Genomic DNA, 14,910 nt, shown 5'->3' on the forward strand with positions numbered 1-14,910 from the left:
ATTCCAAAAGCGGGAGCGTTAATTATATCTTTTCACATTCCTATTTCCCATTAAAATCATTGCTATAATTTGGTTCACTTCAAGTTCGGTAGTGACGTCAATGCTTTTTCGCGATTGCGCCGCAAATTGCTCTTGTGTGTGTGAGTGTACACATTGCGTGATTAACTTGACACACACGATTCGCCTCTTAGGCCAACAAAATACGCACATACGTCACTAACAAACTTGAGGTGAACCAAATTATAGTCCTGTCTGGCAGTACTGTTATGTCCAAAAACAAACAAAATTTCTACAAAATACTGTAAACCATAGACTAATACAGACTTATCACCAACACGTCAAGTACCAGCATCACCCGATAATGAGGGTCAATAATGTTGTTCCATGAAGTGCGAGAGACAAAATTGCTACATACATACCTTGTACATGCAAAGCTCTATAGTGCAAAATGGGAACCACGGGAGAACAGTGCCAGTGCATTGATCGATCACCCCAGGTTAAATAAGAAATAAATATATAAATAAAATGGAAGGCACACAACGCTGGCGTGATTGGTTAGACACACCGTCGAATGATCGGCCCTCATGAATATGAGAGAATTCAGTAAGTATACACATAGGGACTTTGGCTGTTGGTGAATAGTCTGCAGATTTTCTAGTCTGTGCTGTAAATACAATAACAATGGCTGCCAAAATATGGATATTGAGAGATCAGCAATCAATGTTTGGAAATATGGGTACTGTATGGTATTTTGATAGCATTTATGGAACAGTTTGGTTGAAACAAAATTGGTGGGGGCATTTATCAGAGGGGGCATTTATTAGAGGGGCATTAAAGAGAGAAAATACATGCATGTATGTAGCTACTCACCACATGCAGGAGCAGAAATACATGGGCATCCATGTGCACAAGCATACACAGCACAAAATGTTACTTCTAAAACAATACATAATGGAAACGTGGCCTTGGAGCCCAACGCAACATATTTGTCTGTGTTTCAGAAGTGTTCTCTATACATGTATAGGAAAATGCCCATGCAGCCCAGAATATTCCAGATTAAAGTCTATATAATCAGCCCATAAGCTTAAATCTTAAGTGCTTTTTGTGTTTGCTCCTTGAGCAAAGTCTAACAATGTCTCCAAATTTGCAAATGAGTAATGCATTTATTCCATACTACATGCTTGGACTATAGTTTAACCCCATTAGAACTGAGTCTTTTTTAAGCTCACTATTAAAACCACTGTGTGTGCATGCATTCCATGTGACTTGATGACGCAACAATCAGCCTAAGTCATATATACCCAGGGAATCACTGCCCGGGGCAGCATAACCTCTGTGGCTACAGGTCGGTGATCTTCTGTATGGCATGCGAGGAGTCCGAGGTTTGAATCCCGGGGGTACCAAGTGACTTCTTTCTTCACCTTCTCCCCTTTTTCGTTTTTTTCTTTCCCTTCTGATAGCAAAAAAACATGGGTAGGGTTAGGGTTAATTAGCTTGTAATCTGCAAGAACTGTTAGGATTTTACCACTACGCCAAAAAGTAAACCCACATTCAGAGTTATATAGTTGACATGTCTGGTCTATATTTTGGGTGTTAAAGAAAGCAGCTGAAGTATATTGATATTAATCCGCAATATAAGATGGCCTGCTGATTATGAGCTGATCAAATTATAAACTCTTCTCTATTGGAACTGAAGATGAGAATAGCAGGTTTTTCACTAGCTTAGTAAGCAATTGTGGTTTGTTCAAGTTATATATATATTTGGGGGAGGGTCCTTTATAGATATGTGGGTATGGATGTGTGGTATGAAGAGTTATACATGTTCTTGCATACAAGAAACAATTTCAAGGGTCTACACCATTTGTATATTTTGGGTCTGTTAAATTTAGTATAACCTTTGGGTCCGTTTTAAGAATCCCAGCCTGCACACATCCCCATCCAAATCAAGCTACCTCAGGGGATTCCCAATTACACTTGTATGCACGCATACTTGTGACAATGTACATTGTTTGAGGGCATAATCAATTTGTATATTAAAAAAAATGCATATATAATCTCAACAGATCAAGGTTTGAGAACCAGAAAGCCTCAACTCACAATGTGATAAACTGAGTTTAGGCTTTCTGGTTTTCAACCCTTGATATAAAGTGTCTTTCATATCTAGACATTTATGCTGGTTTCAAATCCCTGCCGCTTGCACAATGATTTTGCTTCACTGTGCAGTCGCACCAGAAACGCTAGCGGTGACCAGCAGCAGGCCCGATATATCGATCGCTCCACCGTTTTGCAGTTGAAATCAAGTCAACTCGGGAGCGGTGCTGCTCCGACGTATGAGAACTGGATGCGATTTTTGGCCAATGAACACGGAGCAGCAACACTGGCTGTCAGAGCCATGCTGCTTCCGCTCACAAGGTGCTGCTTGGTTACTGCCGCTTGAAGAAAAATACCAAGCAGCGTGATTCACGCCGCTCAGCGGCAAGCAGTATGAAACTAGCATTAGGCATTACAACCCTTTGTAATGAAATAAAATAATTTAAAGATCCAAATTTCAGTCTATTCCGATTTGTAATCCGATACCAGTGATGATGATGGGTCATCTTTACCCCCGTCTTGTTGACTGTCCCCGTGCTCATGTGAGGAGCCCCCATCATGATGGCTGTCTTCATCATGGTCCCGTCTGGAACGTTTGCTGTGTTTATGTCTTGATGAGCTTTTGTGGCTATGACTTTCCTCATCATCACTCCCATGCCGTCTCCTGTGCACAATGGACACAAAAAATACAAAAGAAATTCAATAAAAAATGCCAGTAATCCTGTAGATTCCTTATGATTTTATAATACAAAGATATAAAATATCACATATGTGACTCCTCGCCACAACTGAGCCCGGATGTCGCCAGTGCCACTATTGAGATATGCTCCATCGAACTTAACAATAAACAATAGGAAAGAAAGGATTTATTGACTGTTTTATTGATTTTCACTACTTAAATGTCAAGTACTATAGACATGATATACATCATTTTAAAGCTAATTTCAAGCAGAATATTTTGGTTGAATATCTCAAAAATGATGATTGGCTACATCCGGGCTCAGTTGTGGCGAGGAGTCACATATGACCTATTTCCAGAAAACAAGGGGCATGCTGCTAGAAATTTTCCAAGTCCAGGAGTGTAAAATAAAACCATAAGTTAAAGCCAAAAAATTGCGGAATTTGGAGGTAAAGCGGAAAACGCATTTCTGAGAAATTTTTTTTAAAAATAAGCAAAAATTACCTAGAAAAAGAAAAAAAATGCAATTGAAAAGAAATAAATAAACTACTAAATGAAATGGGTCTTCAAAATTCATCAAAATAAAGTAAAATCCGTCATAGATTTACCGTACAACGCCTGTCCTACCTCCCATTGCAGCCATTATACCCAATCACCCATCCCAACTTTGCAACATCGCAATGATCGTCACATTGGCCGGGCTTTTTAATCAGTTTATTCTTGGATTGTTTGCAAACAATTTAAAATATTATTATGTCAGAAATGTGCTAAAATTACAAAGGGGAGAAAAGCGGAATTTAGCATTTGTAAAGCAGGAAATTCTTGGCTTTACCATAAGTGTCCCAAAGGGTAAATCCATCACAAATTCAGATTCCTACTGTTATGTGTATCAAGTCGTTGAAAATGGCAGATGGAATATGAAGTTTGTATTGAAAAATATTGTTAGCATTATTAATATAGCTGAAGATGTCTGTGTAAATATTGTTAGCATTATTAATATAGCTGAAGATGTCTGTGTAAATCATATGTGAGTGGACACTACGAATGAGCCGCAAACTCGGCAAATTGTATTCTGAGATACAGTGCAAAATGTGCGTGCAGGTCGTATTCATAGTTGTCTCAATTAGGCGCGACATGTTTCTCATTTGATAGCGTATAAACCAATCAATCATCCTATTGCTGAAGAGGATAATAATCTAATCATTAAATAGCTATAGTCTTTGTTTGCTTTGGCTAAATCCTGTTCAAGTGGTGGGTTACAATGGCATTGTATATTGTCTAGGTATGTATAGCCAACAATAACAATGAGAGGACATTCCTGAACCTCGTTGACTTGGGGATGATTTGAAATGAACGCCAATTATGACTTCATTACCAGCAATGTGGAAAGAGAGACATATGTAGAACCGAAAAAAGTTACCATTTTATTGAAGGAGCATAGTTCAACAAACCATAACCCCGCTTCTGGATATTGTTTGAAGTCAAATGATATGCTATTTTAAAGCTTATGATATATATTTTCTAAACACGAAATAAAACAAAATTGACCAGGGGCCGACTTTACGGCTGATTCGTAGTGTCCCGTCACATATAAATGAAGTCCATAGAAATACGCATTTGAACTCCGAACACTAGCGATTTGAAGTTACACCCAATTAGAGGTTAATGACTGCGCATCAGTTGTTTTGAGGGTATTGTGAAATATCTAAACATTGTGCTTTGGAACCGAGGGATATTTCGAGGTCCAAAGCACAATGTTTAGATATTTCTAATACCGAAAAAACTGATGCAAAGTCATTAACATCATTCATAACCGCTCACTTTTCACTTTTTTCTTAATTCAATTTACGCCACATTTTCTTCTTTTAACTTGAAAACAGAACACAATTTTAACTTTATCTGTCGTTTCCCTGTAAAAAATCGAATAGCCCATTAAGGAAATACCGCTAGCGACCAATCCCACTAATGTGATGTCCAAATACGGCGGCCAGCGTCCACGTAAATTGTTCGAACGCGTAACACGTCACGTAACGCGGTCATTGTAGAGCGTACTTTTAGCTATGTCACGATCGCGGTCATTATACTTTTCAATGACCTGCACGCGTCCCGCGTATTTAAAAGTTATTATGTGTGATTGGATCGCACTTGCTGCGTATATTAATGAGGTTATGAATGAAATATGAACTGACACTGCCACAGCTCTGGGTGAAAAATTGTGTGCCGCAGCTCGGCCACATTCAGAATGGGCGATTTATTCAAATGATTAGCAAACGGAAGCACCAGCTAACTTGTCATTTTATGCACTATAGCCTATGATCTAGATGACTTGCCTGAGCATGTCACAATGGACTCTCAACAATATTAGCAACGATCAACATAAAGCATGCAAAAAATTATAATTTCAGGGAAATGAAAATTGATTCCATGCAATATTTTGTTTTGCGACAAAAAATGTTAATGTGGATTAGATGAGCATAACTTAGATACAAGTTTGTTAATGGCTGTATTAGCAATCAGGACAAACTACTGTGCAAACACTGAATTCAAGGTGGGTGGTTAGACTTCTTCATATGTGACGTGTCATGTCAAAAGGAGACACTTTTGGGTAGGATCGTAAATGGAGAAACAGCCAAAAATCTGCCCATGGTGATTTTTTCACAATTTGGGTTTGTTGCGAATTTGTGATGTTATTAATGTTTAAAATATTGTCTGATAGTTTCAGACCGGAATATAACTGGCATCTTGTATTTTTTGAGACATTTTTCAAGGTAATTCCTACTCAACATTGTCAATAATATTTTTAAAGGCTGATATCTTAATTTCCAATTTTATAATACCATAACTTATGAACTCAATATCTTCGCTTAGGAATGTCCGATTTCATTGGGGAAAATGGCGTTGTGGAGCAAAATACCTCAATATTTAAGAGGAACTATCTGTTATTTTCGAGAATAGAGTTGCCACGGTCAAAAATGAATTTTCTTTATACTTTCATATTTGATGGACCTTGACCTCAAACAAACACACATGGGATAAATCTCGAAAAATATCCCTGTTGCCATGGTAACAGGCAAATTTTCATTTCAGGCCTAATATCACAATTTTTGCATTTTTCAGCAGTCAAATTGTCAAGTTTTGAAGCCAATGTTACTTATATACACAATATATATATAATGTTTTCTTTATAAGGTATGAATAGGTCAAGCCTTAGATGCCGCATTGAAAGTGTAAAAATAATCACCAGATGTCAGGGTGGGTTATACCATTTATATGAAATAGGGGTGTATTTCAATTTTTTCAAAGTATGAAAATATACCAACTTTGTATAGCTCATAAACCATATGGTAGTGCTCGATTTCAACATCGACCACAGCATGTTGAGATGATACATTGGTCTTATGAAAAGTTACATTTGAGCTTGGGGAAAGTACATCTGTATATACAGTGTTGCCAGACATTTTCCTATTTTTTTCAAATTCAACACAAGTCTCACCTTAAGTTAAATAATGTGAAAATGAAACTTCACCCTTTCAAGGAACATTTATTAGAAAGAGAGTTTTTTTTCATATCAAATTTGATCAGCTATAATAGCCAGTGTTGTTCTAAACCACATGGGTGTTGCCATAATTGGGGTTTAATTGTGAGATGTGGATATTTTCAACTTTTTACAAGTCTTAAAATACCAAAATACCATGGCATGCATTCCTGTAATAAAGATGTAAAAATGAAACATGTTGAGATGATACATTGGCCTTATGAAAAAGTTATTTTGATCTTGGGGGTGCCAGAAAAACATCAGTTTATACAGTGTTGCCAGAAATAGTTCCTATTTTTTCGAAATTCAACACAAATCTCACCCTAAGTTAAATGATATTAAATTGAAACTTCACCTTCATACGGAACATATCTTATTAAAAATAAAGTTAATTTCATATTCAATTTGACCATCTAGGATGGTCAGTGTTATTCTAAGCCATATGGGTGTTGCCATAGCTGGCGGTTAATTTAGATATTTCCAGCCTTTTACAAGTCTTAAAAATAGTACACATCCCTAAATTGTTGTGGAATGAACAATATTAAGGTTAAAAATTAACCTAAGAACACTAGTATGTGAATTTTTAAATTTGAGTTCGGAAAATATTTCCTTCTATGCAGTATTGCCAGATATTATCACATATATTCAAAATTCAACGCATGTCTCTTTAGGTTTTATATTGTTTAGATCGCTGCAATGAATAAACCACATGGATGATGCCACTATAAATGGAGTTAATAGTGAAATGTGGATACATTTTCAACTTCAAAATGACACCTTTACAGCTATTGTATTCCAATTTATCACAAAAAAAACCCCAAAGCACCCAAATTTGTCCCAATCCGGCCCTTTTATGGGCACTTTTGACCAAATGCGCCCAATTTGGCGCATTGTCTCCACTGAAAACCCACCAATCGAAATACCAAAATTGTTAAGGTACCCCAAAAACCGTGGCACATCCCTGTATACCTTTAACCAGGGAGACAGAGCATGTGCTGGTAATGGGGTCTTTGGGTGACAGCGATGGTGAAAAGGGGGGTCTTAATAGCCCTACATACGCGTTACGTCCAAAGTGTGAGTGCCCCCAGGATTTCAGCACATCATATCATAGCTCCTATTGGGCAACCCATTCCTTTTTAAAGGAATTTTTATTCTACTTGAAACAAATATTTCCTCAGACAACTTTTATCAACATTTGGTGTATCTGCAAAAAGTGTTCATATACATCTTCTTCAGTCTTGAAAGCTTAATTTTAGTTAGCTGCTTCCTTTTCACAAGCTTACACAAATTCATGTCATCAATGAGCAGGGGATGCTTGAATGACAGAGAATTAGCAACAATATCATGCAACATTTCAATGGTCATTTCTTCTTCAGTATGACTTGAAATGTCATACTTTTGACTCTCCTGCGAGCTCTTCTCGGGAAAAGTAACTGGACATTAATAATTTATGTCTGGCTGTGAAAAGGTTCTGTGCATTATTGTCTTTGACCTTTCTTATATCTTTTGAGACTTTTGCTGGATCTAGTTTGTTGCCCATTTCTTCCCCAAATCTTTTTGGCAAGTATAGTTGGTTTATGTGCTTTAAGGGATATACATCTCAATTTTGTGCCTATTTTTGCATTTTCTCAAAAATTATAACGCATTGGTGACAAGTAAGATATGTATATTATATGGCCAAGGACTACAACTGCTGCACTGAAAATTCAGCAACTCAAGGAAAGTAGTTATTGATTTATTGATCAAATATTGGTTTCCCCTCATTTTTGACTGTAACTCCACAACTGTTGTCTGTGTTGAAATAAAAAATGTCCAGTGCAGTAGTTGTAGTCCTTGCCCTATAATATACATATCTTACTTGTCACTAAATGCGCTTATATTTTTTGAGAAAATGCAAAAATAGGCACAAAATTGGGCAGGGGTAGTGGGTAGGCCTAATTTAAACATCTTACTCTTATATGCATCTTTAATGTAATAATCTTATGTTATTTTAATTTCTTTTAGCCTTGCTAGTATGTGTATATTGGTAAAAATGTGATGCCTTTTATGTATTTCAAAATATATCTATAAAAAATCTATATCTTCAATACGAAAGGTCAAATTTTCATATGATCGACGGCTTTCATTCCAGCTACATACACGTTTTAAAGTACATATCACTAGATAAAAGTACATATCACTACTTAAAAGTACATATCACTAGATTTATACAATTTACTTTTGAGATCTGTTAAATTTCAAAAATATCATTTTAATCATTTGCCATAAAATTTGTATTATATCGCAAATTTCAAAATAATGTCTGACATGCTCTCAGGTCCACAAAAATATGTGTAAACGTCACTATTTGAGCCCTTAAGACTTATAAAAATGTGAAAATATCCACATCTCATTATTAAACCCTAATTATGGCAATTCCCATGTGGTTTGGAACAACACTGACCATTTATACGACTGATAAAATTTAATATGAAAGTAAATTTCATACTAATATACTTTCCTTGTGAAAGTGAAGTTTCATTTTCGCATCATTTAACTTTAGGGGAGACTTGTGTTAAATTTCGAGAAAATAGGAAAATATCTGGCAACACTGTATAAACATATGTTTTCCCCAAGCTTTTAAAAGTGTAAATTTTTCGTAAGACCAAATATGTATCATTCAACATGACATGATAAAGTTGATGTTTCATTTTCACATGTTTTTTTAAACTTGTAACAAGTTGAAAATATGCACATCTCGCTATTTAACCCTAATTATGTCAACACCCATGTGGTTTGGAACAACACTCACCATTTTATGCAACTTATCAAATTTAATATGAAAATAAATTTCTTTCTAATAAACTTTCATTTTCAACCTAAGGTGAGACTAGTGCTAAATTTCGAAAAAAATAGGAAAATATCTGGCAACACAGTATAAACAGATGTTTTTCCCCAAGCTCAAATGTAAATTTTTCATAAGACCAATGTATCATCTCAACATGATGAGGTCGATGTTTCAATCAGTTTCATTTTCACATCTTTATTATTATTATTACAATGCATGCCATTGTATTTTGGTATTTTTAAGACTTGTAAAAAGCTGGAAAATATTTGCATCTTACAATTTTGGCAAAACCCGTGTGATTTAGAACAACACTGATAATAACTGATCAAATTTGATATGAAATTAACTTCCTTTCTAAAATATGTTCCTTGAGAGGGTGAAGTTTCATTTTCACACCATTTAACTTAAGGTGAGACTTGTGTTGAATTTCGAAAAAAATTGGAAAATATCTGGCAACACTGTACAAACTGATGTCCCCCCCAGATCAAAATAACTTTTTCATAAGGCCAATGTATCATCTCAACATGTTTCATTTTTACATCTTTATTATAGGAATGTATGCCATGGTATTTTGGTATTTTTAAAACTTGTAAAAAGTTGAAAATATCCACATCTCACATTTTAACCGCAATTGTGGCAACACCCATGTGGTTTAGAGCAACACTGGCCATTATAACTGATCAAATTTGATATGAAATTAGCTTCCTTTCTAAAATATGTTCCTTGAAAGGGTGAAGTTTCATTTTCACACCATTTAACTTAAGGTGAGACTAGAGCTGAATTTCGAAAAAATAGGAAAATGTCTGGCAACACTGTATTAAGAGATGTATTTTCCCCAAGCTCAAATGTAAATTTTTCATAAGACCAATGTATCATCTCAACATGCTGTGGTTGACGTTGAACTTGGAGCACTACCATATGGTTTATGAGCTATACAAAGTTGGTATATTTTCATACTTTGAAAAATTGAAAAACACCCTATTTCAAATAAATGGTATAACCCACCCCCCTGACATCTGGTGATTATTTTTATACTTTCAATGCGGCATCTAAGGTTTGACCTATGCATACCTTATAAAGAAAACATTATATCCATATTGTGTATATTAGTAACACTGGCTTCAAAACATGACAATTTGACTGCTGAAAAATGCAAAATTGTGAAAATATGCCTGAAATGGAAATTTGGCTGTTACCATGGCAACGGGGATATTTTTCCGAAATTTATTTCATGTGTGTTTGTTTCAGGTCAAGGTCCATCAAATATGAAAGTTTAAAGGAAATCCATTTTTTGACCGTGGCAAACATTTTTAAAAAATCCTCCAAAATAACAGATAATGCCTCTTAAGATATGTAAAAACCTCAAAATGTATCACCTGCCCAAAAGTGTCTCATTTTGACATGACACGTCATATATTGTGTTTTGTACTTCACACTCAGCCTCAGGCCTGTAACAGAATTAAAGTGTACGGTTAGAATTTGGAGTTCAGATTAGGATTTGGGGTTCAGATTAGGGTTTGGTTTAGGACAATGTTATGATTAGTAGCAATGTTCAAGTAAGTGTAAGGCGTTAAGATTAGTATTAAGCTTAAGATTGGTGATTGACCTTGGGCGGCTTTCCTTCTTAAAGTTACTCTGAATTTGGATTTTACCCAGAGTAAATAGGCGCAAAACATTGAGAGTGTGGAGAAATCATTTCTTTGAAGCGTAGCAAGTTGAAATTAGGCATGAAATGAATATGAAAGCAAGTATGGCATCATAAAAGGGGTCAGCAGAAATGTTGTGCTTCTACATTCATTCCATAAATATTTGAGCATAATATCCATAAAATGCCCCCGTCAAAAACCAACACACAAAACACAAATATATGATGCTAAATATCTATGAAGATTATGCTTTAAAGGGGGTCTCCGGCAATCATAACATTATACCTTATGTGTTAGAAAAATAATTATCAAGCACGAATCAAATGGTTTTATTTAAAACAAACTCATATTGACCATAATAAACGAATAAAAACAGTCAGCTCTCAACACGCTATATTTAAAATTCATGTGCCGAAATAGTCTAAGTGCAATGACGTAATGGTTGCTTGTGTTCAATTGTCGTCAGCCTTCATTGTATTACTGGGACGTCATTGCACTCGACAATTTTGGCGCCCGGGAATTTTGAATATCTCGTGTTGAGAGCCGGATGTTTTTATTCGTTTTTATGGTCACTATGAGTTTGTTTTAATTAAAACCAGATGATTCTTGCTTGAAAATTATTTTTCTTTCATATAAGGTATAATGTTGTGATTGCCGGAGATAATGAATGAAGAAGGAGGCAGCCTATATGCTTCACTCTAGCAGCGCCAGTAAGACAATGACGTTATGTAAGCTTATCATATGTATATCCTGTGATTTCTGAACCAATTTTTCATGTACAAAATCTTTTGGGCAGGTTTGATCTAAATTGTGAACTGAGTAAATAATTTGTCTTATCATTGAAAAAAATTGAACATATTGATCAGCAGGGTTATATTATATAAACTTGCCAATTCTGTAATTTCTGTGTCTGGAATAAAATTAACCCCTTTTTTTAAATTAATGAAGAAAATGCCCTTTTACCCTTCTAAACATGTCAAGTCTTTTGAAAAGTAAGGTATACAAGGAAAAAATAACCACCTGGAATTAGAACAGAAAAAAATATATGCAATTTCTCTATGTCAATGTATTCCAAATTGTATACATATAAAATAGCAAGCCCAATTTGATAGAAACATGATGTACAAAAATGGCGGCAATACCTATGTGTTTGAAAAAGTATATTATAGTTTGCAGTCTGTAATGTGTGCAGTCAATTGTGGGCCTATCATAATTCAAGTTGACAACCAAACAATGACATAAATAATATACGAGTGGATATTCATACGTAGTGGTAGATAAAATGAATTAAAGTTTTAACTTCAACACTACACTATTTTTTTTTTTTTTTTAACGATTTCACTAGTCCCACTAGCGTCTTTAGTAGCTGGTGTTTCTGTGTTGATATCTTGTCTACTATCGGGATATCTCTCACTGATGACGTCATATGTTTGACAGAATGACGTCATAGGATGGCGTCATTCTGTCAATCATATTACGTCAATCATATGACGCCATCAGTGAGAGATATCCCGATTGTAGACAAGATATCAACACAGCATCACCATCTGCTGAAGACGCTAGTCGGACTAGTGAAAACGTTCCAGGTGAGTGAAAAAAATAGTGTAGTGTTGAAGTTAAAACTTTAATTCATGACATAAATAATGTTTGAGCAGATTTTCAGGCCACTTTCATGTGACTCGGCCATTTGTGCATCACCTAAAGTATAAAGGTTGTGCAACATTAGCAGTTGCTGCAAATGAAACAACTTGCTGGTTCAACAAAACACTGGAAACCATCGCGAAAATGCTCTTCAGTCATTACTGGCATGGCAGACATGATGCAAGAAAATGTGGAGGCCAAAATCACCACCAATTATTTCGAGCAAGTTTCGACTGAAAGTATATGATACCACCATTATCAGACCAAATTAATGAATTGAAATTCATAGATGCTGCAGAAAATTTTGGAATGTGGTTTGAAATAGTTTGAGAGGCACACATTTCTGTAGGACCCTTCTATTAATAAATTTATCAAGTAATATATGACGTAATCTGCATTAGGGAGATGAAACTAGTTTGATTATTTCACTAAAATGAACCCACGACCCAAAATGAGGAATATAAAGTTAGATAAAGCAGCTGATCAAACCATATCAGAGTGTATATTTCAGTCAGTACAAAACTAGGATGGAAATCTTGCACCAAAATACAGCCAAACAATTCTTCCCCCCCCCATTTGAAGTTTCACCTCTAAACAAATGCAGATTCAGTCACATATGTAAGTACATATAGTCAACATGCCATTGTTTGTCAGGTTGCCAACTTGCTGCATTTGGACATCATGTCTCTGGGCTTTTAGATCTCTCGGCTTTTGAGTGTTTGTGACTGTACACAGGAAGAAATAAAGATTGATAACCACCAATAGCTCAATTTTAAGACCAGACACTGACTGGCTTCAGTGTTCCGCAACCAATTCCTGGTATCTTAGCTTGATTCTTTAGTTGAGCAAATATTACAATACACATATTTACAATGTAAATTTGTTTTTGCTGTCAAAGCAATATGATTCTGGCAGGTCGGGAATAGTTCTCACACCAAATGCTTTTCGCATGCATCACAAAGCAATCACATTGAAAACTTTTCATTCTTTTTTCAAAGATATTGTATGTTGATTATGTTTACCGCCTTGCTTTTTCCACAAATAAACTGCAAATATACATGACAACTTGACAAGTTAGCATACCAATGGGCAATTGCACATATTTTTCATGCTGGTTTCACAGCAAATCTCATTCAAAATACAATATGCAGAGGGGTTTGAAATGGGTAAATGGCTAACAATATAAACCGCCATGCAACTATTCAAATGTGTTATTCCAGTTGAAATCCATATACCCCCTATGAAAGACCTGATCTTAATCTTCAACACAGGGAGGGTAAATTTCAGATGGTATTACCTGAATGGGTGACTCCATTTGAAATCTACACACCCTGTGTTGGTGATCAAGGTCATGTCTTGCTTAGAAGGTTGTACCAATTTCAAGTGGAATAGCCCAATATGATAGGCTTTGCTCAAATTCACAATACTCAGGATAATTAAACCAAATGTATGTCATACAAACACTTGTTAAAAAAAAAAAAAAAGAGAATAAGTTTCACATTGACAAGTGCCTCAGCTGAAACAATGGGCTGTTCCAGTTGAAATCCATATCTCCCTATGGAAGACATGACCTTTAATCTCCCATACAATGAGGGTAAATTTCAAACAGTGTTAGGTTACCTGAATTAGGTGACTCCATTTGAAATCTACACTCCCTGTGTGGAAGATTAAGATCATGTCTTCCATAGGGGGTGTATGGATTTTAACTGAAATAGCCCAATGTTGGGCCAAACTGGGCTATTCCCTTTAAAATCCACACTACCTCTGTGGAAGATTTTGGAAATATCTGCCACAGGGGGAGTATGAATTTCAAATGGAATATGCACATTAGGCAGCTACATCTGAATTTCATACACCCTCTGAGAAAGATTCAACATCTTCCACAGAGGGAGGGTGAGTTTCAAGTGGAGCTGCTAATGTGATAATTCCATTTGAAATTCATACCCCCCTGTGACAGATATTTCCAAAATCTTCTACAGGGGGAGGGTGGATTTTAAATGGAATAGCCCATTGGTATGGCTCATTGTTGGTTTTCCTATCAACAGGTGCATTTCCAAAAATAGTGAAATATCCGGGGCTTTTTTTATGGCATTCTTTACATAGGGTAGCAAATACTTGAAAAACATGGCTGCCAATAAATTTCAACCCAAAACACTTGAGTAAATATCTCCCAGTTCATTAGCCTCTACTAGGCTCGAAATTATCAAATTTTAAATTAAATGGAACCAAAATGTCAAAGTCACAAGATTTTTCCCTGTAACTGTCTTAACTATGCGACAGAAAATGGCGGAAATAACCCGATCACACTGCTAAATTGTGAGTCCTACTATAAACAGTAACATTGCTCTATTTAAAATAGTGTCCATAGTGTAACATTACCTGGAGTCAGAGTCTTAGCCAGAAATCAGAAACCACCCATCCAAGCAGATACCAAAATTTGACCCTCAAATATAAAACAACTCCTCTATACCCATGGAAGGGTCACTGGGGT

General features: G+C 35.8%; 1 protein-coding gene across 4 annotated transcripts in view; it reads right to left on the reverse strand.

Annotated features, from left to right (window-relative positions):
• Positions 1-2,418: 2,418 nt before the first annotated feature.
• The window catches only part of LOC140160609 (uncharacterized), a 50,892-nt gene continuing 38,400 nt past the window's right edge, over positions 2,419-14,910 (reverse strand). For 3 of the 4 annotated variants that reach the window (XM_072183854.1, XM_072183853.1, XM_072183852.1), the window contains one exon: positions 2,419-2,755. In XM_072183854.1, coding sequence (XP_072039955.1) covers positions 2,554-2,755 — 202 coding nt within the window. In that variant the 3' untranslated portion in view covers positions 2,419-2,553. Of the gene's footprint in view, positions 2,756-13,060; positions 13,145-14,910 lie in introns of all 4 variants that reach the window. The other variant, XM_072183855.1, reaches the window with a different exon arrangement.

This window comes from Amphiura filiformis, chromosome 9, assembly GCF_039555335.1.
Source record: "Amphiura filiformis chromosome 9, Afil_fr2py, whole genome shotgun sequence".
NCBI lineage: Eukaryota > Metazoa > Echinodermata > Ophiuroidea > Amphilepidida > Amphiuridae > Amphiura > Amphiura filiformis.